The sequence below is a fragment of the Triticum urartu genome, chromosome 7A (genome assembly GCF_056163025.1).
Source record: "Triticum urartu cultivar PI428250 chromosome 7A, HENAU_Tu73, whole genome shotgun sequence".
NCBI classification, from domain to species: Eukaryota; Viridiplantae; Streptophyta; class Magnoliopsida; order Poales; family Poaceae; genus Triticum; species Triticum urartu.
The window spans coordinates 7998003-8025502 of record NC_141879.1 but is presented as its reverse complement, the minus strand read 5'-3'; the positions used below and the strand labels follow the sequence as shown (position 1 = coordinate 8025502).

At 46.8% G+C, this 27500-nt stretch overlaps 1 protein-coding gene and 1 pseudogene across 1 annotated transcript; both read right to left on the bottom strand.

The window, feature by feature from the left end:
* Positions 1–5873: 5873 nt before the first annotated feature.
* LOC125549287 (uncharacterized) lies at positions 5874–10395 on the bottom strand. Its single transcript, XM_048712735.2, has 2 exons — positions 10292–10395; positions 5874–7974 (listed from the first exon to the last, which is right to left on the bottom strand). Exons 1-2 carry the CDS (start codon positions 10348–10350, stop codon positions 5943–5945), a joined length of 2091 nt encoding a protein of 696 aa, XP_048568692.2. The 5' UTR covers positions 10351–10395; the 3' UTR covers positions 5874–5942.
* An 8316-nt stretch (positions 10396–18711) lies between these two features.
* Positions 18712–27011, bottom strand: LOC125547235 (uncharacterized; annotated as a pseudogene).
* Between the last annotated feature and the right edge of the window lie 489 nt (positions 27012–27500).

Below are 27500 nucleotides of genomic sequence, written 5' to 3'. Positions count from 1 at the left end.
TTATCCCTGGGATGGTGCTCTGTGGCATCTGGGATGAGAAGATCCTCGCCACTTTTGGCCACCTGTCGGAGTATCCAACATGCTCTAAGGCTGTGTGTTGGTATGGTATCCGCTGTACTATGGATTTTGCAGGGTCCGTTGAGCCATCGCTCCAATACGGTTCTACGCCCTGTAGAGGGTTTTTGCTTTTTTGGGATTAACTCGGGTGTCCTATGATGGTGCACCCTTTTGCTGCGGACTAGGCGTGTGTTCGGGGCCGGATTATCCCAAAATTTTGTTTTGGTTTTTTCAGGCACTTTCCATCGCACAGTATTTTCGTACTATGGACGCCAAGTCAGTGAAGCGTGACATCTCACAGTGACTTATGGCGTTAAGGATTCCCTTGTTCGTGAAATTATTGCAGAAAAATAAGATTGCGTCTTCCTCGCGACAATCCTTAACCTTGTTCATCACAAGGAGGAATCTGACCCAATAATGATGTACTGTTTCCTGGGGCTCTTGCCTGATGTGGGAAAGATCGCTTATATTTGGGTGGGTGGGTGGAATTGATTCCGAACCCTTACCCGATCTGAGATCCAGGGGCCGAGGAGTTTCCAATCTTGGAAGTTTGGGTTCCGGGATGTTGCCCGATAATCCTGGCTCGCTGCCTGACTCTAGGTTCGGGGCTTGAGTGTTGTCCTCCCGCAAACCGGTATCCGGCTCGGAGGGCTCAGGAATCCGAACATAGTTAGTCCTCAAGATAGAGGAAAGGTCGCCGCATTGTTCCTCCACCACGGCAATGTGATGGGTGACCGGTGGAGAGTTAATCTCCCTTTGATCGGGTTTAAGCCCAATTCGATCATAGTCCGTAGCGACTCCCAAGGCGGCGATGCGATCCAAGAGCTCGTTTAGGGAAGAGAGCTCCATTGGATCCATCTTCTCGGTGAGTTCCGAGTTGACGTGGAGGCTGTTTTCGATGACCCGAGAAGTCATCGTCGGCGCAGCGGCCGAACAGGCGGTCATGATGAAACCACCTATCCGGAGAGTTTGGCCGACAGCCAAAGCTCCCCCAGCGGTAGTGCCGTCTTTAAAGACGAGACGAGACATCCTTCCTCACAGTGACGGCACAGTGGAACTCTCAATGAAAGCACCAATGTCGGTGTCAAAACCGGCAGATCTCGAGTAGGGGGTCCCAAACTGTGCGTCTAGGCGGATGGTAATAGGAGACAAGGGACACGATGTTTTTACCCAGGTTCGGGCCCTCTCGATGGAGATAAAACCCTACTCCTGCTTGATTGATATTGATGATATGGGTATTACAAGAGTTGATCTACCACGAGATCAGAGAGGCTAAACCCTAGAAGCTAGCCTATGGTATGATTGTTGTTGTTCGTCCTACGGACTAAACCCTCCGGTTTATATAGACACCGGAGGGGGCTAGGGTTACACAGAGTCGGTTACAAGGAAGGAGATCTACATATCCGTATTGCCAAGCTTGCCTTCCGCACCAAGGAGAGTCCCATCCGAACACGGGGCGAAGTCTTCAATCTTGTATCTTCATAGTCCAACAGTCCGGCCAAAGGTTATAGTCCGGCTGTCCGGATACCCCCTAATCCAGGACTCCCTCACTCATGCTTCACTTAGATTATTTTGAGAGTCTTAAATAGCATGGTAATTTGCTTAAATAATCCTAATATGCTAGGTATACAAGATTAATAATAAAATTCTCTTATGAGTGTGTTGAATACCATGAGAAGTTGGATACTTGATAATTGTTTTGAGATATGGAGATGGTGATATTAGAGTCATGCTAGTTGAGTAGTTGTGAATTTAAGAAATACTTGTGTTAAAGTTTGTGATTCCCGTAGCATGCACGTATGGTGAACCGTTATGTGATGAAGTCGGAGTATGATTTATTTATTGATTGTCTTCCTTATGAGTGGCGGTCGGGGACGAGCGATGGTCTTTTCCTACCAGTCTATCCCCTAGGAGCATGCGCGTAATACTTTGCTTTGATAACTTGTAGATTTTTGCAATAAGTATATGAGTTCTTTATGACTGATGTCCATGGATCATACGCACTCTCACTCTTCCACCATTGCTAGCCTCTCTAATACCGTGCACCTTTCGCCGGTATCATGCACCCACCATATACCTTCCTCAAAACAAACACCATACCTACCTATCATGGCATTTCCATAGCCATTCCGAGATATATTGCCATGCAACTTTCCACCGTTCCGTTTACTATGACACGTTCCATCATTGTCATATTGCTTTGCATGATCATGTAGTTGACATTGTATTTTTGGCAAAGCCACCATTCATAATTCTTTCATACATGTCACTCATGAGTCATTGCATATCCCGGTACACCGCCGGAGGCATTCACATAGAGTCATATTTTGTTCTAAGTATCGAGTTGTAATTCTTGAGTTGTAAGAAAATAAAGGTGTAATGATCATCATTATTAGAGCATTGTCCCAAGTGAGCAAAGGATGATGGAGACTATGATTCCCCCACAAGTCGGGATGAGACTCCGGACAAAAAAAAGAGGCCATAAAAAAAGAGAAAAGGCTCAAATAAAAAAATGAGAGAAAAAGAAAGAAGGGACAATGCTACTATCCTTTTACCACACTTGTGCTTCAAAGTAGCACCATGATCTTCATAATAGAGAGTCTCCTATGTTATCACTTTCATATACTAGTGGGAATTTTTCATTATAGAACTTGGCTTGCATATTCCAATGATGGGCTTCCTCAAAATGCGCTAGGTCTTCGTGAGCAAGCAAGTTGGATGCACACCCACTTAGTTTCTTTTTGAGCTTTCATATACTTATAGCTCTAGTGCATTCGTTGCATGGCAATCTCTACTCACTCACATTGATATCTATTGATGGGCATCTCCATAGCCCATTGATACGCCTAGTTGATGTGAGACTATCTTCTCCTTTTTGTCTTCTCCACAACCACCATTCTATTCCACCTAAAGTGCTATGTCCATGGCTCACGCTCATGTATTGCGTGAAGATTGAAAAAAGTTTGAGAACACCAAAAGTATGAAACAATTGCTTGGCTTGTCATCGGGGTTGTGCATGATTTAAATACTTTGTGTGGTGAAGATAGAGCATAGCCAGACTATATGATTTTGTAGGGATAACTTTCTTTGGCCATGTTATTTTGAGAAGACATAATTTCTTAGTTAGTATGCTTGAAGTATTATTATTTTTAAGTCAATATTAAACTTTTATCTTGAATCTTTCGGATCTGAATATTCATGCCAAAATTAAGAAGAATTACATTGAAATTATGCCAAGTAGCATTCCACATCAAAAATTCTGTTTTTATCATTTACCTACTCGAGGACGAGCAGGAATTAAGCTTGGGGATGCTTGATACGTCTCCAACGTATCTATAATTTTTGATTGCTCCATGCTATATTATCTACTATTTTGGACATTATCGGGCTTTATTATCCACTTTTATATTATTTTTGGGACTAACCTATTAACCGGAGGCCCAGCCCAGAATTGTTGTTTTTTTTGCCTATTTTAGGGTTTCGAAGAAAAGGAATATCAAACGGAGTCCAAACGGAATGAAACCTTCGGGAACGTGATTTTCTCACCGAACATGATCCAGGAGACTTGGACCCTACGTCAAGCAACCAACAGGGAGGCCACGGGGTAGTGGGGCACGCCTACCCCCCCAGGCGCGCCCTTCACCCTCGTGGGCCCCCCGTTGCTCCACCGACGTACTTCTTCCTCCTATATATACCTACGTACCCCCAAACGATCAGATACGGAGCCAAAACCCTAATTCCACCGCCATAACTTTCTATATCCACGAGATCCCATCTTGGGGCCTGTTCCGGAGCTCCGCCGGAGGGGGCATCGATCACGGAGGGCTTCTACATGAACACCATAGCCTATCTGATGAAGTGTGAGTAGTTTACCTCAGACCTATGGGTCCATAGTTATTAGCTAGATGGCTTCTTCTCTCTTTTTGGATCTCAATACAAAGTTCTCCCCCTCTCTTGTGGAGATCTATTCGATGTAATCTTCTTTTGCGGTGTGTTTGTTGAGATCGATGAATTGTGGGTTTATGATCAAGTTTATCTATGAACAATATTTGAATCTTCTCCGAATTCTTTTATGTATGATTGGTTATCTTTGCAAAGTCTCTTCGAATTAACAGTTTGGTTTGGCCTACTAGATTGATCTTTCTTGCAATGGGAGAAGTGCTTATCTTTGGGTTTAATCTTGCGGTGTCCTTTCCTAGTGACAGTAGGAGCGGCAAGGCACATATTGTATTGTTGCCATCGAGGACAACAAGATGGGTTTTTTATCATATTGCATGAATTTATCCCTCTACATCATGCCATCTTGCTTAAAGCGTTACTCTGTTCTCTTGAACTTAATACTCTAGATGCATGCTGGATAGCGGTCGATGTGTGGAGTAATAGTAGTAGATGAAGGCAGGAGTCGGTCTACTTGTCTTGGACGTGATGCCTATATACATGATCATACCTAGATATTGTCATAACTATGCTCAATTCTGTCAATTGCTCAACAGTAATTTGTTCACCCACCGTAAAATACTTATACTCTTGAGAGAAGCCACTAGTGAAACCTATGGCCCCCGAGTCTATCTTCATCATATTAATCTTCCAATACTTAGTTATTTTCATTGCTTTTATTTTACTTTGCATCTTTATCATAAAAATACCAAAAATATTATCTTATCATATCTATCAAATCTCACTCTCATAAGTGACCGTGTAGGGATTGACAACCCCTTATCGCGTTGGTTGCGAGGATTTATTTGGTTTGTGTAGGTGCGAGGGACTCGCACGTAGCCTCCTACTGGATTGATACCTTGGTTCTTAAAAAATGAGGGAAATACTTACGCTACTTTGCTGCACCACTCTTTCCTATTCAAGAGAAAACCAACGCAAGTGCTCAAGAGGTAGCATCCATCACCTCGGCGCGCCAACGGAGGGGTTGCGCGTCCATCACCGTGTTCGGTGGCCAGACGGATCGTGTTGCCTCTGGTGAGGCAGTGATGGTACACCTAACGCCGGATCCACGCGCCATTTGGGTGGATGCAATCGAATCGATTCCTAATTAACAAAAGGAGTCACAGAGCTGCTGTCAGGCGGCCTCCTCCCGGGAGTGGCAAAGCGCAAGCCGGACAATCATCTCCTCCTCGAGACCGTGTGGGATGAGTTCGGGGTTGACGGATCTGGAGGTATACGACTCGATCCAGTGCCCCCATGCCGGAGAAGGTCGGAGATCACCGGACGGGAGCTTGGATGGCGGATGGGAGTTGACAGAAGTGGCTAGGGTTTGGTCCGACGAGCAGATGAGGAGGAATATATGTGGGGTCGGATGGGCCAAGACCGGCGTGGCGGACACGCCCGGGCGCCCCCATATCTGCCCCAGATTTGGGTTGAATATGAGGGGTCCCGGTCAGCCCGGGCGTTTGAGGAGCCCGTCTTCGGTTTTTTGTGACCGGTCACTGACCAGGCCATCCACCCGAGCGTTTGGGGCGCCCGGTTGTAGATGCTCTGAGAGATGTGTTTTCTGGGGTGAAAGCGGGTTTAGAAGAATGTGCTAAAATACAAGGAAAAATGTAAAAGTTCTTCTTTGATAGCTAGGATGATTAAGAGGTTGATCTAAGTGAGGATATAGATACAGTAAACAACATATAGTGTTAGAAATTTGAACACGGCCTTTGCTGAATGTTTGGCGTTTGGTCAAATAACAATGCTAGTAGACAAGTTGACAAACTCAAGTGCACAAAGCATAGCACAAATAGATTTCATAGTATTTGAATCCAAACTAAATATTTGCAAGTGGATATTTGCAAAAGAAAACGGACTAGCCAATGAAAATAAAAAAGATACCAGTACAATACACAAGGTTTATGACCCTTGAAGCATCTGAAAATGGTAAAGGTACAAAGCTAAGCATCCGGCGGTGGTAGAAAAGGGCCTAGTAAATGCATCAGCATTAGTACATGCGTCACGAACTCCCCGCCGGTACTGAGATGCTTGACATGGAAAGACCCCCCGCAGCGAGGCGCGATGTAGAAAAGCATCTCCAGCCATACCTCTGCAATGAGTTCCCAGCGGTCATCTTCAGGCATGTTAGTCAGATCACGAGCCACTCTACGTGCACGAGGCAACACTGGAGAATCAAGAACCTTCATGTTGTTTTTCAAAAGTTGCACTTGATTTACCGGTTGGTTTTTGCTGCAAAGCTTGTCCATATCGGTTGGTTGTTGCCTTTCTCTGTTAGTTGGAAGCGCCATCATAACAGCTTCCCTCATACCACGATTAACACACCCTCGAAGAGTTTGCTTGATTTCCTTCTGAGTGTTAACATGTACGAGCTTGGAGCTGGTCGTAAGCATCACATCACACGTGAAGACAAGATACATGGTATAGTTTGATAGCTCTCTGATCGCTCTTATTTTCTTAGTTTGATCAGGACAGGTGATGCTATTTTCTCTCAAGTAATATATCTCTGTTGCAATGTGCCAGATCAACACACTTGTTGGCAGGTCAGCATTGTTAATGATCGTGCGCATATCAGTCCATCTCTGAAGCGCTAGCTGTCCACGGAAGCTAGCAAAGTTCCAGCATTCTTGGTCACCTGTTCCCAATTCTAGCAGCTTATCAAGGACAAGCTCCTCGAGCTCTTTACTAACGGCAATTCTTGAAAATGGCTTGCCAATCCATGTTGATACAATTGGCACGATGCCTGTGGACTTTTGTCTGGTGTGATGTTCCAACATGTTATATTGTCCAAGCATTTTGGACCAGCGTTTTCTGTGTCGGCCGGCAGGGTGAATATAGTTGGCTACACGCAAGACTACATTCGTAAGTGGATAACATGTTGGTGCTTCCCTTGATGCAAAGTAGGAAAGAATGGACATGAAGAGAGATGCCACCTCAAGGGTTATGGCCCCTACGAGTAATATGTAGGAGACTATGACATCAGTCGTGTTGTAGAGTTCGGCTTTTTCAGAAGCCATAAAGAGACGCAATGTTATCAAGGCCGAGATAAGTGGGAAGAGCAAGAGGAGTGAAGCAATGTGAAGAAATACTATGGCTGTGATTTTGTCCTCGGAATCTTTGGACATTATTGTACGGATAGGGAAAATCCAGAACATATTAAGCAAACCCTTGGTGTAGATGCGTTCATAAGAACGAACAAGTAGTGTGCCGACATAAACATAGGTATTGGAGCGGTTTGCACTAGACTTGAGCACATTGAGCAAGCCTGGTATGATAGATGCACATTCAATAGTATCCCTATCATTGAGTGGAGTATCCATCAGTATTTGTGCGAAATTGTCAACGGGTGGCAGCTTCACATCATCCTGGTTAATCATCATATCATGCACTACTTGCTTTAGTATATCCTCGGAAGGCCCCCTAGTCAAAAGAGTCGGTGTATAGTATACACCGCGTACATATCTATCCAAAATAGGCACGGTAGCATCTGTGAGGAGAAATGTTCGAGATGAGCAAAGGCAAAAGGTGCGCCCAATGTACTTGAAAACCCCAGACAAGAACATGAGCACCGTGGCAGCAAGGAGGCGACTGTCTTGCCAAGACGATATGGTGATTATGTAGCCAGCCACCGATGCTTGGGTGATCAATCCTAGCAGGTGTCGTTGCCAGAGCTCGTTGTCTTGCATGGAGAAGGCAGTGATAGTGTCTTGCCCTCCCAAGTGTAGGAGTAGGAATGGTGTCCAGAAGATAAGAAGATGGTGTGAGCCATTCGCATGGACCGCGAGATGACCGAGAACAAAAATGGCCACAGAATCGGTAGATAAGTAGGCTAGCCATATAAGAGAGTTGAGGATGCGGGACACGTTGTGCCTCCGCATGCCTGCTGTGAAGAAGAGGAATACTTGTAGGCCAAAGCTTGCAAGTATGAGGCAATGAATCTCCCATTCGCTCCAGAGCACTTGGACGACCTGCAAGCTGCCGATGGCCAAACCCAAAATAAAGATCGTCACTCAATGGTTCATCAGATATTGTATTACTTGCACATATTTGGATGTTTTATTATTACTCCTTCCGTCCTAAAATTCTTGTCTTACATTTGTCTAAATACAGATGTATCAAGTCACGTTTTAGTATAAGATACATCTGTATCTAGACGAATCTAAGACAAGAATTTTGGGACGAAGGAAGTATTATTTTGTATATGCAAAATAAAAATTTATAATAAAACGTTTTGTAATCCCCTTTTGTTTGAGGCGTTTCCATCAAAAACTACACATTATTTTTAAAAAATGGCACCACAACATGTAACCATAATTTAGTCAATTTCTAGGTTAATTATATCTATTATTAAAGGGGAATTGGTCGTCATACATTCGCCTCCACCTCTGCCCCCTTCGGGTTGGTTGTTTCCCTCCTGTATGCACATTTCCCATGTCTCGCATTAACTCAATCAAATCGTACAAAATACTCAACTAAATCAAAACTCTCCGCGTGTTCCCTTACCCATAGCCAAATCAAATCAGATCTTACTGAAGTCTTACTAAATTAAAACTTTACTTCTCTTCCCCTACTCATACTCAAATCACAAATCTTATCAAAATCTATGGTGGGTGTAAGGTATACGTCGAGTATTTAACAAAAACCTACCACATTTTATGGAAACGTTCCTACAAACTACCACTTTACTAATTTGTGCCGAAAACTACCATTTTCTCACTAATCCTTGACTAAAAACTATCATGTTTGAAAAGAGCCCGATTTGCCTCTTTTAAACACGTTTCTGACTGGTTGGGCCCACACATAAGCGTTGACGTGGCACATTAGCAAAATTTGTTTGATGGCAGCCGAGGAGCTCGCGGCGGCCGGCGAAGGACGAAGGGCGCAGGGCGGGCGGCTCCAGTGGCGACCCATAGCGACCCGCAGCGGCTCCGGCGGCTCCAGGAGTGACCCGCGGCGGCTCCAGCGGCGAAGGGTGGCGGCAGCGGGCGCGGCGAGACCGGGCGGCCGGAGGCGGGGGCGCGGCCGCGGGAGCCGCAGCATGCGAGGAGCAGCAGCAGGGGCACGACAGTGGCGAGCCGTGTGTGGCGGGGGCGCGGCCCGGGCGTAGCAGGTGTGGCGAGCGCGCGTGGTACAGGGACGGCGACCACGGTGCGCATGGCGAGGGGCGGCCACGAGCGCCGCGGGCGCGCGCGTGCGGGTGCGGCTCGGAGCACGAGCTCCGGCGCTCGGCCACCACGTTGATGCGGCAAGTAACCGAGGGGGGAGTAGAGGGGAAGCAGCGGGCGCTCACGATGGTGACATGGAGCTGCACGGGGTGGTCGGGGATGCGGCTAAGTGTGGCTCCGGCAGTTTGCGGGGCGGCGTACTGCGCGTGAGGAGGAGAGGTTGTGCGGGCGAAAGGGTCACCGGAGAAAGAGATCGAGGCGGCAGCGGCCTTCATCGGAGGCGGAGAAGATGAAGTACTCCGGTGACAAAGTGGAAAAGTGATAGTTTTTTAAAAAATTAGTCGTTAGTGTTTTTTAAAGAATTAGTGAAAAAGTGATAGTTTTCAGCACAAATTTGTAAAGTGATAATTTGTAGGCACGATTTCATGAATTGTGATAGATTTTTGTTAAATACTCGGCATATGTCTAAACGATTGGTGTTAGCCACTACAATATGTATTCCCTCATTACAATGCATGCAAAATTAGCTATTACTCCCTCTGTAAGGAAATATAAGAGCATTTAGATCACTATTTTAATGGTCTAAACGCTTTTATATTTCTTTACGGAGGGAGTACAAAGTAAGATAGGTAGATAGTGGTTGGACATTGATCAAAAGTATTTAAATATGTGGCTGAGAATAAACCATATTCGAGGTAAATGTAATGCAGTATCTCCGTCCTAAAAAAATAGACCCTATAAGATTTGTCAAAATTTAGAGGATTTATTTATGTGTGTGGTCTAGGAGACTAGGAGAAAGAGAAGAACTCGATCTATATATAGACTCTCGCGTGAGTGTGCCGTCCATGAAGAAAGCAATGGAAAATAGACAAAAGCAATGCAATTAAGGAATGTGTTGCATGGGCCTGCACGGGACAAACACAAATTACTAGTTCCGCTTTTCCTTTCGAGGTTTGAAATTACTAGTCTCTTGTGCATTGTAGAGTTACTCCATGTAATTGTATATATACTCTGTGCACTTCCAGAATGTCTTAAGTTTTCTACTAGTACAAAATTAAATTCCCGCAAAAAAAGTTCAAGAAAATAAGTACGAGAAAATGAAGGCAAGGAGTTGCATGCATTGTTACCTTTGTTTGTCGATCTCGTTGGCGCCTCCAACTTGCCCAATATCCCTTAGTGGCCTCATTCCCAATCAGGCCGTGGGTAGACAAGCAAACCAAATGGATGGTTCGAGATGTTGTAGTAGTTGCTGCACGAATTGCACACTGATTTATACACGCACGCAAGCACGAATGGAGTAAATCTCAAGTCGAGATGGTGCGAGATGCTTGCTTCCACGAAACCCATTCTCATCCTCTTTACAAAAAAGTGAACAAAATCCCTCTGCTGATGTCGCGCAACAAGGCAAGAACTGTATTCTAATCACTTTGCTTGTCTTGGATATCTAGGGCCTGTTCGGAGTCCCTCCTCTCCACAACTCTGCTTCCGGAGCTGGAGGAGCGACAGTACAAAACCGCAGAGTGGGATAGGAGGCGCTCCACAGATTCTCTGTTTTCACGGAGCGGGAGGATTACCGAACAACCCCCTAGTATCACGAATAAAGCTCCTCTACAATAAAGAGAGCGAAAATTCTTCTCTTTTGTAATGGAATGGTCCCGTCGATATATAGCTTGCTCAATGGCGTCAGCGAAATTCCAGCGTCCGGGTACTCATTATGGATCAACAACACTGAGTTTGGAGAGGAAAAGGCCATGCTGCGCTCGAGTCTGTGTCTTCGTGAAGAAGTCAGCCAACTGGAACTCAGAGGGCACATAGTGAAGAGCGAGAGTTTGATCCTGCACAGCAGCACGCACAAAGTGGGCATCCACACCGATGTGCTTGGTGAGCTCATGCTTCACCAGGTCACGCGCAATACTGATAGCACCGGTACTGTGTGACAGTAAGGGAGTCGAGGTAGTAGCAGACACACCAAAATCCTCAAGTAACCATCGTAACCAGATCACCTCAGCCGTCAACATAGCCATGGCTCGCAACTCAGCCTCTGTATTCGAGCGAGAAACTGCAGTCTGTTTCTTTGTCTTCTAGGAAATAAGGGCAAATTTGATAATTTGCCATCCCTTACCTCCCCCTTTCATAATTTGCCCCCCCCCCCCCCCCCGGAATGACAGGTGGGGCCCGGGCCCGCCCGTCATTGAGACAATGGGTGGCAAATTGTGAAAGGGGGAAGTAAGGGGTGGCAAATTATCAAATCGCCCGAAATAAGAGAGCCACCGAGAAAGACACAGTAAGCAAACAGCGAGCGTCGATCAGAGGGATCACTAGCCCAGGGTAGCATCAGAGTAGGCCTGGAGCTGAAGAGAGCTGGAGCGGGGAAAGAAAAGGCGCTGAGAGATCGTGCCACGAAGATATCGTAGAACACGGAGGAGGTGACTATAATGGACAGAGGTGGGAGCTGAGACAAACTGACTCAGGATGTGGACAGGATAGGAGATGTCAGGACGCGTAATAGCAAGATAGACAAGGCTGCCAACGAGGTGACGATAGCGAGTGGGATTAGGAAGAGGGTCACCATCAGAGGCACAAAGCTGAACGTTGAGCTCCATAGGAGTCACAACAGTGCGCTCATCACTGAGAGCAGCGCGAGCAAGAAGATCCTGAATGTATTTTTCTGGGGAGATGTAGAAGCCATCAGAGGTCGAGGAGATCTCAATTCCAAGAAAATAGCGAAGCGGACCAAGATCAGTCATGAGGAACTGGTCGCGAAGGCGAGCCTTAACAAAGGCAATGTAGTCAGAGTCGTCACCAGTGATGATCATGTCATCCACATAAAGAAGGAGAAGAGTCCGGCCATGAGGAGACGTGTGAACAAACAGCGCGGGATCATGGTCACTGGGCAAGAAACCAGCGGCAGTCACCACAGAGGCGAAGCGCTCAAACCAGGGGCCTGTTTAAGACCATAGAGGGAGCGGCGAAGTCTACATACCATACCATCAGGAGCGTAGTACCCCGGTGGTGGCTACATATAGACCTCCTCACGCAACTCGTCGTTGAGGAAGGCGTTCTGAACATCAAGTTGAGAGATAGACCAATGACGAACAGAGGCCACGGCAAGAAGAGTGCGAACAGTGGTCATGTGAGCCACATGAGCGAATGTCTCATCATAATCGCGTCCCTGCTCCTGTTGAAAACCACGAGCCACAAGACGCGCTTTGTAGCGCTCAAGAGAACCATCAGAGCGAGTCTTAATCTTGTAGACCCACTTGCAGGTGATGGGATGAACATCGGAAGGAAGCGAAACCAGATCCTATGTGCCAGAGCGCTCAAGGGCAGCAAGCTCTTCGGCCATCGCAAGCTGCCATTCAGGCTGAGTCATGGCAGTTTGATAGAAAGTGGGCTCAGCAATAACAGAGAGACCATATCGATCAGGAGAATAGTGATCAGGCGGGGGTGAGGCCGAGCACGGAGGTTATGAACTGGGGGAGGCATGACGGGAGGAGCACCAGAGGTGGAAGGCGCGTCAGTAGAAGCATCCTCAGAACAAGGGCGACGAGTATAGTGGAGAGGAAACGGTGAGAGAGGGTGATAGACTGGAGATGATGGTGGAGAGGTGGAGGAGTAGGATGGGGAAGATGGTGTCGGTGGTGAATGAGAAGGAATGAGAGGGGAAGGAGTAGGAAGAGGTGAAACATGAGGCACATGGTGAGGTGTATCGGGGAGAAGAAGAAAAGAAATATCGTCCACAAAGAAGCTTGAGGAAGAAGGACCTGGGTAGTAAGGGCGAGACTCGTCAAAGGTCACATCACGCGAGATGCGCAAGCGACGTCCAACAGGATCCCAACAGCGATAGCCCTTGTGCTCATCACTGTAGCCAAGGAAAACACACTCAACCGACTGAGCAGTCAGTTTGGTGCGTTCTCGCGGGGCAAGAAGGACATAGCACACACATTCAAACATACGAAAGGCGGAGTAGTCAGGAGAACGACCAGTGAGATACTCCATAGGAATACCACCTTGTAGGGCAGTCGATGGCTGAATGCTGATGAGGTAGGTGGACGTAGAAACAGCCTCAGCCCAAAAATGTGGGGGAAGGGAAGCGGCGATCATCAGTGCATGAGCCGTCTCAAGCAAATGATGATGCTTACGTTCTGCAACGCCATTATGAGCATGAGCACCAGGACAAGAGCACTGGGCAAGAGTACCCTGTTCCGCGAGAAAACCACGCAATAGTTGGGAGATAAACTCTCCAGCGGAGTCAGCACAAAAAGTGCGAATATGCGTGGAAAAGTGGGTGTGAACCATGGCAGCAAAACATTTGTATATAGGGAGAACCTCGCTACGAGATTTCATGAAGTAGAGCCAAGTGTAGCGAGAGAAATCATCAATAAAAAAAACATAGTAGCGATGGCCACCTTTCAAATCAAAGGGAGCAGGACCCCAGACATGAGAATGAACTAAGTCAAAAGGACGCTGAGATACCGACTCACTGGTAGGATAAGGTAACTTGGTCTGTTTGCCAAGTCTGCAACCATTACAATGTAAGGAGACATCTCCAGATACAGACCCTAAAAGGCCCTGACGAACTAAAGAAGACAAGCGAGAGCCACAGATGTGACCAAGGCGATGATGCCACTGCTGGAAGGACGCAAACGAAGAGACAGCAAGAGCATGAGAGCTTGCAGAAGTGGTGACAGCGGAAGGAACACAAAGCCAGTCAACCTCCCAAAGATCCGCTGACTCACGGCGCCGGGGGCCAGCACCAACCAAAGCCTTGGTGCGACGATCCTGAATGGAGCAAGAGTCGGTATCAAGAATGACACGATAACCAGAATCAGTAAGTTGAGCAGCAGAAAAAAGATTCATGGTAAGACGAGGAACATGTGAAATGCTCGGGACAGAAAAGGACGGAGTGAAAAGAATACCACGACTAGCAACAGGAAGAGATGTGCCATCGGCAGTAAGGACATTAATAGAAGAATCAAGAGGGCGAAGAGAGGACAAAGCTGAAGAATCAGAGGACATATGAAAGGAAGCTCCAGAGTCCAAAACCCACGAAGATGTACCTGACGGTGTAGATGCTGGCGGTGTGGTGGAAGCAGTCACAGCAGCAGCAGAACCCGTCGATGAAGAACCAGAGCAAGCAAGCAAATTCTTGAGCCGTACAATGTCCTCGTTAGTGAGTGACGGAGTCAAGGAAGACGCAGGAGTCCCACTGGAAGAGGAGCGCCTCTGGTCATGCTTCTTCTGGCGACAATCAGATTCCGGGGTGACCTGACCTGGAGTAGTATCCATAGAAGGTGTCATGACGCGACGTGCCCTTCTCAGCATAAGGAGGGTGACCCATGTGATAGCCTGGCTTCTTAGGGATGATAGACTACTCATATCAATAAGGAATTCCTTCTTTTCTGGGAGCCCATTCGGACAGAACTCCAAAGTTAAGCGTGCTCAGCTTGAAGTAATGTGAGGATGGGTGACCGACCGGGAAGTTGCTCCCGGGTGTGCACGGGTGAGGACAAAGTGCGCAGAAAAGACTAGTATTGATCTGTGGGGCCAATCTAGATCCCGCCAGGAGTAACAACCACCGGCGGGTGTGTCCGGGGCGTTACAAGTTGGTATCAGAGCCGACCCTCGCGGTTACACGGATGGTTGCGGACAGGTGCGTGGTCATGTTGTTCATGACGTTTATGACCCGTCGTGGCACCCGACATGACACATGTACTGGACTGGAAGCACAGACGTATGTTCCAAGAGGGAGCGTTCCTGTGACCCGACGAGGACGTCGGTTCCTCTGAGTGGGGGTGTATGTGATAGCCTGGCTTATTAGTGATGATAGACTACTCATATCAATAAGGAATTCCTTCTTTTCCGGGAGCCCATTCGGACAGAACTCCAAAGTTAAGCGTGCTCAGCTTGAAGTAGTGTGAGGATGGGTGACCGACCGGGAAGTTGCTCCCGGGTGCGCATGAGTGAGGACAAAGTGCGCAGAAAAGACTAGTATTGATCTGTGGGGCCAGTCTAGATCCCACCAGGAGTAACAACCACCGGCGGGTGTGTCCGGGGTGTTACAACCCACCCCCTGAAGGAGTAGGCAGGAGCGGTGGAGCAGTAAGACGAGCAGACGCCACAGGAACTCTAGCAGCCAACACTGACGGAGCAGCAAGTAACCCAGCAGAGCGAAGGCGGGTCTCCTCAGCACGAAGCTCGGCAAACACCTCCGAGATAGGAACACGACCACGAGCAAGCAGGTGAGCACGACGAGGCTCAAACTCAGATCGGAGGCGAGATAAGAACTCATGAACCCTCTGAATCTCCAAGTCAGACTGCGTAGTCTGACAGCAACGGCAAGTGCCACAAACAACTGTCCGCAGTGAGTCAAGCTGACGCCAGATGCAGAGCACTGTGAATAGAACTCATCAATAGACGAGTCACCCTGCTGAAGAGCATGCTCCTGACGCACCACAAAAAGGTATAGAGCATCGCCAGAGAGCTGATAGCGCTGACAAAGGTAGGACCACATCGCTGCGACAGTGCCGATACCTGATAACCCACAAGTATAGGGGATCGCAACAGTTTTTGAGGGTAGAGTATTCAACCCAAATTTATTGATTCGATACAAGGGGAGCCAAAGAATATTCTCAAGTATTAGCAGCTGAGTTGTCAATTCAACCACACATGGAAACTTAGTATCTGCAGCAAAGTGTTTAGTAGCAAAGTAATATGATAGTGGTGGTAACGGTAACAAAAAGTAGTGCAAGCAATAGTAAATATTTTTGGTATTTTGTAGTGATTGTAACAATAGCAACGGGAAAGTAAATAAGAGAGAACCAGTATATGGAAAACTCGTAGACACCGGATCAGTGATGGATAATTATGCCGGATGCGGTTCAACATGTAACAGTCATAACAAAGGGTGACACAGAATTAGCTCCAATTCATCAATGTAATGTAGGCATGTATTCCGAATATAGTCATACGTGCTTATAGAAAAGAACTTGCATGACATCTTTTGTCCTACCCTCCCATGGCAGCGGGGTCCTAATGGAAACTAAGGGATATTAAGGCCTCCTTTTAATAGAGAACCGGAACAAAGCATTAGCACATAGTGAATACATGAACTCCTCAAACTATGGTCATCACCGGGAGTGGTCCCGATTATTGTCACTTCGGGGTTGCCGGATCATAACACATAGTAGGTGACTATAGACTTGCAAGATAGGATCAAGAACTCACATATATTCATGAAAACATAATAGGTTCAGATCTGAAATCATGGCACTCGGGCCCTAGTGACAAGCATTAAGCATAGCAAAGTCATAGCAACATCAATCTCAGAATATAGTGGATACTAGGGATCAAACCCTAACAAAACTAACTCAATTACATGATAAATCTCATCCAACCCATCACCGTCCAGCAAGCCTACGATGGAATTACTCACGCACGGCGGTGAGCATCATGAAATTGGTGATGGAGGATGGTTGATGATGACGACGGCGACGAATCCCCCTCTCCGGAGCCCCGAACGGACTTCAGATCAGCCCTCCCGAGAGGTTTTAGGGCTTGGCGGCGGCTTCGTATCGTAAAACGCGATGATTTCTTCTCTCTTATTTTTTTCTCTCCGAAAGCCAATATATAGAGTTGGAGTTGGCGTTGGAAGGTGTCCAGGGGGCCCATGAGGTAGGGGGCGCGCCCTAGGGGGGGCGCCCCCCACCCTCGTGGACAAGGTGTGGGCCCTCTGGTCTTCATCTTTGGCGAGAATTTTTTATTATTTTTTATAAGACATCCCGTGGAGTTTCAGGTCATTACGAGAACTTTTTTTTGCACATAAAACAACGTCATGGCAATTCTGCTGAAAACAGCGTCAGTCCGGGTTAGTTCCATTCAAATCATACAAGTTAGAGTCCAAAACAAGAGCAAAAGTGTTTGAAAAAGTAGATACGATGGAGACGTATCAATACCCATGAACTCCGAAGCAAACTGAGGGAGGACACTTGCAGTGAGAACAGCATCAGGTTGAGCATCATCATTGCACCACTGAGTGTAAGCAGACAAATCATCTCGATAGACGGAGAGAGCATCAGAATAGGCGGATACCTGCTAATCATAAGCATCAACCGCCGCATCATCAAGAGCCTTGGCTGCATCCCGATCTGCCTGAGAAGCATCAGCAACAAGAACCGGCAGAACCAGCGGGGTAGGAGCCACCGGAGCAACATGGCAGGGCGGACAGGGTACGTCACCAGAGAGAACACCCCACAACAGAAGGCCGCGCATCTGGATGCGCATGAAACCTGCAAACTTATCATAGTTGGTGCCATTGAAGATTACCGAGCACCGATGAACAACGACATAGCTCGAAGAAGACATGAGGAGCTCCCTCTGTTCTTTTCCTCTTTTTTTGGAGTCAACGGGTCAGCAGAGACCCGACCTGGATCGAGCGGGATCAAGGGATTGGGCACCTGCTCGCTTGCCTGCACGCTCGCTCGCTCAGCCCATGCTGGAAGAGAGTCAACGACCACAGTCCACCCGATCTGGATCGGGCAGAAGAGCACGCTAGGCCAGCAGGGGAGTGCTCGAGCGGGAGGGAATCGACGCTGGTGGCTGGGGCAGCGACCCGTGCGCAACGGCAACGGAGGCGGCCCGAACCAGGGGAGCGCTCGAGCCGGGGGCGGCGACGGCGGCCGGAATCAGCCGGGGGCGGCGACGGCAGCCAGGACCAGCCGGGGGCGGCGACGGCGGCCAGACTTGCCGGGGCAGCGGCGGCTGGACGGAATGGAGCGACGTCCTAACGGGCTACGGGCGGCTGCTGCGCCCGGAACAGCAGCAGGCAGCAGCGTCTCGACCAGAGAAAGAGAGAGAGAGAGAGGGGGGGGGGGACGACGAGGCCAGAGAGGAGGTTGACGGATACGGCGGCGGCCTGAGAAGATGGCCGGAGACAGCGGCGGCCGAAGGCAGGCAGACTAGGTACGGGACGCACGGGGTTGCATCGTGCGGGGGGAAAGGGCTAGCTTGACATCTGATATCATGTTGGATAATCAGCAACTAATCTTTTACTGAGAGACCATTACATATACATGTGTGGTAAAATGCAGAAAACCCCTTATACAATGAGGATATATCGAAAAGAAACTATACACATCTAACACAAAGCAACTGAGGATGCAGCATGTGTTTGTGTTGGATGGATCACCATCACGCTGCCTGTCTCCGTGTGGAGGGCCAGTGCAGCTGGCCGGCTCTTGGTCCTGCCTCTCTCACTCTCCTCGCAAGGGTCCTTGTTGCAAGACTGCGGAGAGGAAAACACATGGGACCATAGGATTGCTGAAGAAGATGGCCGTCTTTTGCCCGATGCCTTATGGTTCATGATTATCGCTTAAACTTAATTAGAACTTCAGTGTTTCTTGATAGCCAAACGATACAATGTTGGGCAGAGTACTACTGGCCATGTCAGGCTGAGAGTAGCTCACCCAAGATACATCATAAAGATCACCGGAATAAGAAAAAAAATAGCCGTGAGCTTATGGTTCGTTAGCTTCTCAGGCACTTGCGCTTATTCAGCTTCATATGCTTCCTTAGCCCGCAAAACACATCCTTTCAATAATTTTTTTACATGAGCCCTAAAATCATAAACTTGCAGCATTTGTCTAGAGACTTTCAAACAAGCATCCTTATCCAGCTTAACTTCATATTTATCTGCATCATTGACCAACCTTGATACTTCGTCTTCTGAAATCTGACATGTAGACATTTATTTGAAAGAGTGAAATTTCCCAAGAAATGCACTGCATGCAGCTGGGGACACATTCAAAAAATAGTAGTACATACAGTAACTTACCTTGCAGGATTTGCCAGCTCTTTCAATGCACCATGTCTTATTCAGAGCTGTTGCAATCTTCCGTGAGCCCCAACCATCGGTGTCGATGCCGGATACATCCTTAATGAGAGCAGCTGCATGATGCAACTCTCCAGACTTCTCATTCTCAAAAGGGTCACACTGAAACAAGACGTGAGCCAACATGACAATCCGCTCATTGACCTGGATACAAAGAGTATTCCTTCATCATTAAAGCAAAGGATATATTTTTCCGTACTCCAAAACGTTGCAACGTCGTTAGAGTATGCGAGCTAATTGCTGTTGGGATTAACACCGATTGGTTTCCCTGTCCGGCACGGACTAGTAGCAGTTATCGAAAACTCTACGCCCCACATTAACTCCATCACAGTTGAATCATACAGGCAGGTATTTTCTGAAAAAGAGGAGTCACAGCAAAAAATGATGATAAATAAAGTTATCGATAAAAGTAACGAGCGAACGTTCGGAATTAGGGAATAGATCCGAACGATCTGACTGCCGTTCGATCCTGATTCCCCGCGCGATAATTTCTCCCTCGCTCGCCGCCCGATCCGTTTCTGGCGCGGGCCCAACCACCCGTTATGCTTCCCGCGCGTGAAAAGATATGGCAAAGAAAAAAGTGCACCTCCAGGGAGTCGAACACACGCTCTGCTCCATGGGATACCAGTGCACCACCACCTGGGCTAAGACTGGCTTTTGTATTTTATGTACAGGTTAGCTAATATTTATTTATTCAAACGTGGGAAAACAACAATGTTTTCCACAATGAGAAGAACCATCTGGACCAAGTTTTTTAAGGAACGATGTGTTGTGTTTGTACTTGTCTCCTTATTGTACAGATGATCATTTTTTAGAGAAATAAATGTTTCGCCTCCTAGACTTATATAACTTCTTTTTGTAAATATGATGATAATTTATGCACAGCAAGACTGATAACTTAGATACAAATATTGTGATAAACTTTGAACGAGGGACGGGGTATTGTTGAAATAGAGTTGATAACTCATGTGTATTAGCATGGTAATGTACGCACATCAGAGCTGATAACTTATTTAGCCCAGACGTGGTAACTATTTTGACTCATGGAAAAACCCGTGACTCATGTGTGCTAGCACGGTAATATATGCACAACAGAGCTTATCATTTATTTAGCCCGGACGTGGTAACTATTTGACTCGGAAAAAAGTTATTGAAAAGCACCATCGATAACTCATGTGTATTAGCATGATAATATAAGCAGAGCAGAGCCGATAACTTACTTAGCCAAGGCGTGGTAACTTTTTGATCTGGAAAAAAGTTGTTAAAAAACATCATGACAGCTCACGTGTAAATGACATGGTAATATATGCACAACAAAGTTGATAAATTACTTAATCCAAGCCTGGTAACTTATTTACCAAAAAACTCATCGAGGATATACCAACATAGAACCTACTTTCGAATTTCCCGTCACGTAAGATTTTTTATGTTAAAACGACTTTTTGATCAGACCAACGGTTTTTTGATTAAAAAATTGAGTTTCGAAATAGAAGAATGTAGGACGACATTAGCTTTTTATGTCCTTTAGTGTATGCATGCATGTGGGGAGAAGGTAAGAGAAATCATTTTTATGCCCCGGTATTTTTTGTGGAAACAAGCTGATAACTTATGTACCACAGATGTGATAATTTACGTATTATAAGCATGGTAACTTTTTGTCCGTAAAAAGTCGTCGAAATATACTGGGGAAAAATGTTGTTAAAAAATACCTCCATAACTCATGTGTAAACAACATGATAATACACGCACATAAGAGTTGATAACTCATATAGAAATATCGTGGTAATTTTTTGACCGAAGGAATGAAAATTGTCAAAAAATATACCCCGATAACTTTTGTGCAACATGGTAATATAAACAATAAAGCCGATAACTCACTACAAACATCATAATCACTTTTTAACCCTGAGATAAAAGTTTGTTGAAAACATACAACGAAAAACTTTTGTGTAAATGACACGGTAACTTATGTATGACAGAAGTGATAACTTACGTAGTCCAAATGTGGTAATTTTTGGTCTGAAAAAAAAGTCGTTAGAACATATCAACATGGGATCTAGTTTCGAAGATCTCGTCGAGACAATTTTTTTTGTGAAGACGGTTTTTCAATCGGAGCGACGATTTGAACTACAAAACATTTTAAAGTTTGAAAAAAAGGAATTTAGGATGACATCAGCTTTTCGTCCTTTAGTGCATATATGCATGTAATTAGAGGGAGGAGTGCACATGAAAGAAAAATTAGTCATTGTAATGCATGCATGTATATAATTAAAGTGAAAAAAGAATCGTTCTTGTCTATTGCTAAAATCCGAACGTTTGGTAGTTATAAAAGTCTTAAAGTTATTAAAAAAAACAGGCAAACCATGAGAAGCTGGCATATCACTCACCAATCTCTCTTCAATGATCTTTTTTATATTCAGGCTTTGCAACAGCCATCCTCTGCCCAGGGCAGTGGTACTTGAGGATCATCTGAGTAAGACTTTGTTTAACACTTAACACCAGTGTCTCGATTAACGGTGCTGGACTTGTCCTCGAGAGTTCGATACTCTCTCAGCCAAACAACCTGATAATGATGAGCATTATGCATGTTCAGGGGCAAAAGGAAATAATGAGTCAAAGTATCTTTTTTTTAGAAAAGGAGGATGACTCCCGGACTCTGCATCTAGGCGATGCATACGGCCATTTTATTAATTATTCTCACAAGACCTTACAAAAAATACAACAGTAAGACTAAAGCCGCCATCTAAGCAACAGACTGTCGCTACACCTATACAGTTAATGAAGGGGCGCAGATAGCCTGGGCCTAATACCAAACAGACATCGCAGCCAAACCTAACATCTAAGACCTGGGGTCCCATCCAGGACGCCTGCCGGGCATGGGTCTCACCGGTCCGACGTGCACTCAGTGGCCGCCGCCGCCAACTGCCACCGCTCCATCTTCAGAACTATACTGATGCATCAACCTTGCTCGGTCCAGCTATCGTCGACGCCACCACGGCGCCCAACGGCACCTCCTCCCTGCGCGCAAACAGCTGAGCACGTCGCGGTCGCCACTGATATACCTCAGCACCATGCTGCCAAGTACCACCAGCAGACACAGCTTGAAGTCTTTGGAAGATCTATCATGCGTAGCACCTGCCGACCAGGCATGACAAAGCGTAGCACCTGTCGGTCAGGCATGACTTGACATCTCCACCGAAGCTCCGTGCAAGACGAAGTCGCTCCACCTCCAGCCTCTCTGAACGGGAGCACCCCAGGAAGACACGGCGAAGAGTTGAGCACCACAATCACCGCGAGAGCCGGACCAGCCGACCGCCATGGCGAAGCGACACCATTAAAGAGAGAACCGTCGCCATCAGAAACGCCAAGAACGCGCTGCAGCTGTCCCACCTCCCGGCGGACCCAAAGCGGCGCCTTCAAGAAGGTGACGGAGCTGAGCACCGCCGCCGCCCAACAAAAGTTGTGGGTTTTCACCCGGGTACAGGGGAGGACGAGGGGGAGGGAGCTAGATCTCGAAGCCGCCTTCAAGAAGGAAACAGCACCCGGAGCACCGCCGGCGTCGTGGCCGCTGCAGCCGGCCAAGAAATTACTCCGATCCAGAGCTCGCAACCCCACATCCGCGCAGTCAGCCACCGGATTCGGCGGGACTGACGAGGAGGAAGCAGCAGCACAGAGGCGCCGTCTTCAGATCTAGCGAAGGAGAGCAGCAAGGGATCCCTCCAACGCGGCGCCCGCATCCACCGCCAACTCGCCGCCCGCGCGGCCGAGTGGACGCCGCCCTCAACACCGGCGAGCGCTGCCCGCCCAGGACGACGCCGCCCTCACTAGCAGAGGCCGCCGCCTCAAACCCTAGGCCCGAGCCTGAGCGGCGTCGCGGCCGAGGGCCTCGCCGCCACCCTCATCGGCGACCGCGCCGATGACCCGGCACCCGTCTCCGGCGGCGCCGAGGGAAGAGATCGAGAAGGGGGGTGGCGGACGGCGAGATCGGTCGCCCCCGAGTCGCCCTCGAGAGGGCGACGCGAGGGAATGGGCTGTACACCATGAATCAAAGTACTAATGAACAGTGTGTGTTACGTTCCTCCCTCGTTGCAAGAAAATGAAATTAACATGCAATCGGGAGAAGGAAATAAGGGGGCACAATACAACCTTCTTTGCCTCGGCGCCGCAAGTGAAGTGAGTCCATATTTTCTGGAGGAGACAAGGGATAAATGTGAGACAAGATGAGTTTATAGAGAAAACTATTTATATCTACAATACCTAATATATAAAATGTGAAACTACGTCCTATGATGAATCTAATGATATAAATGTTTGACATTCTAGATATAAATGTTTTTCTTCACAAACTTGTCAAAGTTGGAGAAGTTTGACTTTTCAAAAAAAAATATTCACTACATTATGGAACAGAGTGAGTAGCTAAAAAAGAGCAGTAGAGCACTATGCGAGCTTGGGCCAATAATGCTAAAGATACGGGCAGCTTCAACGGACTTTTACGGGATGGCAGGGTTGGCCCTGGGGTGTAGATCCGCCCCTATCGTTCGCGTCACCTTTGGGAAAAAGAAGAATGAAATGCACAGTGTTCGATGAATTTTCTAATCCATTGTTTTATTTCTCAAAAATAAAAATGTCGTTGAAATTGCATATGCCTATTTGGAGATGAATTCTCTTGTTGAGTTGTTTTCCGACGACTCACTGAGAGTAGTGGCGCACTACTGTTTCACATGATTGCCGTACTTCATCGCTTGAGTACAGTTTAAGTCCACACGATTGCTCTGCCCCGCCACCATTGGTTCTAGCAAGATTATCAACATATCATGCGCTTCTTCGTTTCGCCGATCTTCATAAACCCGCAGCTTGAGAGTTGCTCGCCGGAGATGGCTATGTCACGAACTCACGATAGATTCTTCCGTGTCTGCTGTAGCAAGCATCCCATGAACGCACTCTGTTGATGACTGTAGCACAGTCAGACCGAAGAGAACAGTCAGAGCTTCGGCTGCCTCTGCCTCACTGCAGCGCTCAAAGAAGAATATGGCCCTCATTACGGATACAGTTTGCAGGAGCATGCTTTGGACTTTGGACGTGGTGCACAAAATGGTCCTGTTTGGAGAACAAGGGATGGTAAACCTGTGAGAATTTGGAGGCATGATTTTGGTTACCGCCTATGATCTCCAAGTGACCGCAGGGAAAACTAACTCAAGACTTAACCAAGTCACAGTGCCGGGCACGAATGAATGGGACGCGCAACTGATTGGACTATCATCAAGATGTGGACGACTGTTAGTTCTTGCTCATCACTTCTTTCATTAGCAAGTACCCTGAATTCCAAATCATACATTGTGAATTCTGGTGCGCTGTTAAAGGACAAGATATTAAACAGTGAAACAAAAACTACTCAAGCAGGAAGGCTTTAATTAAGGAACTCACCTAAGAGCTTCTGCGTCATGGATTATCTGCACCTTCGTCCTAAAGTTAGCAGGAAGCATTTTTCTTTCTTTTCTTTCTGTGGGACAGCAGGAAGGCTTTTCTGCCTGTTTGACAACCAACGACAGGCTCTACATCATCCGCCAGTTCAGACTTCAGAGCAAGAAGAGTGAAATAAATGCACGCAAGCTCTGAAAAGTAAAGATGGTCGAAAGTGTCGTCGGTGAACTGACCTGCCTTACTGATGAACACACAATTTTGTAACCCTATTCGTCGATTTCCACTTCGACAAGCCTATCAATTATATGATGTATAGTTGGTCTCCTCACTGGGTTGAAGTCAGTGCACTCTATCCCTATCTTAGCACATACTCGTACTTGTTCCAGTTCCAGTGACATGTCGATTCTGTTACTCCAACTTTCGAGTATCTGCGATATCAAATAGTGAGATGTAGGTTAATGAAAGGATAAACTTCTATCTAATCAGCGACTGAGAATGTAGTCTACAAACCCCATAAATATGATGTTAATGTGCACACCACATAAATATCAAATTAACTAACAACTTTTTTTTATACCTGAAATGTAAACTGCACCCAACTGTTCTAACGCTGTGTAATCTGTATTTTGATGTTCGGTCAAACAAAACAAATAGAAATAAAAAGATAGTGTTAAAGCATTTCAAAGACTGCATTAATTTTTGCCCATTTGCATAACTACAGGTTTACATTAACATGCAGGAATGAATGGGGTGTAAAATTTTGCAGCTATTTTGTGCTTAGCGGTGCTGCATGCGCTTCCATAAGTACAAATTTATATACATACATACATACATATATATATATATATATATATATATATATATATATATATATATATATATATATATATATATGGAACGGTTATATAAATTCATACATCTTCAACATCACAATATCCCTTCTTCCCTGTTAGCATCTCCATGATTATAACACCAAGACTGTATATGTCTGTTTGGAACGTGAGGGTTCCATTGAAGTATTCTGGTGGCATATATCCCCTGCATGAAACGAGAGAACGAAATGAATATATAATTTGTAAGTGAAGAAGGAGCTTTCAAGAGGTTTAGCCGCTTACATTCTTCCGGCTAGTCTTGTAGCATGGGTTTGTTGTTGACTAAAACACGTTAGAAGACAAAAGTCACCAATTTTGGGAACCATATTATCATCCATAAGTATGTTTTCAGGGTTTAGGTCCAAATGAAGAATACGATTCTGATGAAGATAATTTAAACCCTGACAAATTCCTTCAATTATCTTATAGCGCGTTCTCCATTCAAATCCACCAGAAGCATCTACACAGGGAAGAGGAGATGATAAAACAGTTTACTGTTTGAGATACTTGAAATTCTTCATCTTTAGAATCAAGATGTAGACGAGAGGATATATTTATATACTACCATTACATTTGTGGATGATTGAAATAAGGAAAAGAAAAAGTCCATTTTACTACCCTAAACAAAGTTGGTGGTTCACATTACCCCTTGACGTTTTTTCGGTTACCCCCCTAAACAATCCCATACCAGACAAAAAAAACCTGGGTGGTTTGCCCAAACCGGATGCTGACGTGGACATGGTCAAAGGTGGTATTTGACCTATGTGTGGGTCCCACTCGTCAGTTTTTTTAAATCTAAGAAATAGACAAGAAGTACTGTACTTGCGCCTCACCTGTTGGAAGTTTCGGCCCAACCCAACCCAGCGAGTGGCAGGGTTGTCTTCAACCCCTCGCCAGGAGGACGTTGCGTTGTGGGCGTTCGTGCGTCGACGGCCACCTCCTGCTTTTCGATGTCCAGTGCGTCCCCGCGCCTTTCTTCGCGACCTAAAGAAGTGCACGGCCTCCTCTACCTCTTCCCTCTTTCGCAGCTCCCTCTCCCCTTCTTTAGCTCTCTCCCCCGAGTGTCTCCGAGAGAAAACGTCGCCGCCACCCTCTGTCCTCGTGGCCACCGGCCACCTCTTGCCACACCAACATGTCCAGGAGCTCCGCCTAGACGCCTTGAACATCTCCGAAGAAGAACTCGAGCTCGGACACACTGCATCGCGCTAACCGTTGTCGTCTTCCTCGTTGGCATCTGAAGATCGCCGCTGTCGATTCGGACACTTCAGAGCCTCCCCGGACCAGAAAAGGTGCCCTACGACTTCACTGTGAGCTCCTGCCCATTTACCCTCTTCCCCCTTCGTCAATTTCGTCCTCCAACTAAGGTAGCCGCCATGACCGAAGCCGCCGTCCGCCATTGCAGATGAGCTCGTCGCTGCGAAGCTCTCCCAGCCGCCACGTGCTGTCCAGCAAGCTCCTGCTGCCCCGTAGTTTCCACCCCTACTCATCTTGCTCGTCTGCATGCTCCTTCACAGTTGCCCGCATGCACCCGAGTGCCGCCGCCAGCACCAGCCACCCCGGCACCCGCTGCTGCAACCAGCCGCCACGCCTCGTCGCGCTGGTCACGCAGAGCCCACGCGCGCATCCAGCCTCCACCGGAATCGGCCACCCGGTGATGTCTGCCATGCTCCGGTTAGCCACCGGCTAAACCTATCATTTGCACTTAGTTAATCCAGCTCTTGAGTCACTGCCAAGCGGGTCCCGCTGCCTAATTAACCACATGGCTAATTTCCTGTTTTGGTTAAGTTAATCCTCATGGCCCCACCCGCAGGTCAAAACCACCATTGACCAGAGCCACGTCAGCTGCAAGTCAAGACAAACCACCCAGGTTTTTTTTTGTTCGGTATGGGTTTGTTTAGGGATGAAAAGAGCAAAAAAATAGATCAGAGGTAATGTGAACCACCAACTTTGTTCAGGGTAGTAAAATGGACTTTTTCTAAGGAAAACAAAGATGGAAAAACATGTTACAGCCAACGTGATCCTACAGATGATATAGTCAGAAAGACTTCCTCTTGGTAGAAGCTCAAAGCAGAGCAACCTTTGTTGTACATCTGCCATGACCAACTTTCCCTTGTAGGATAGCATTTCTCCCCGTGTGTCCGAACAATACCCTAG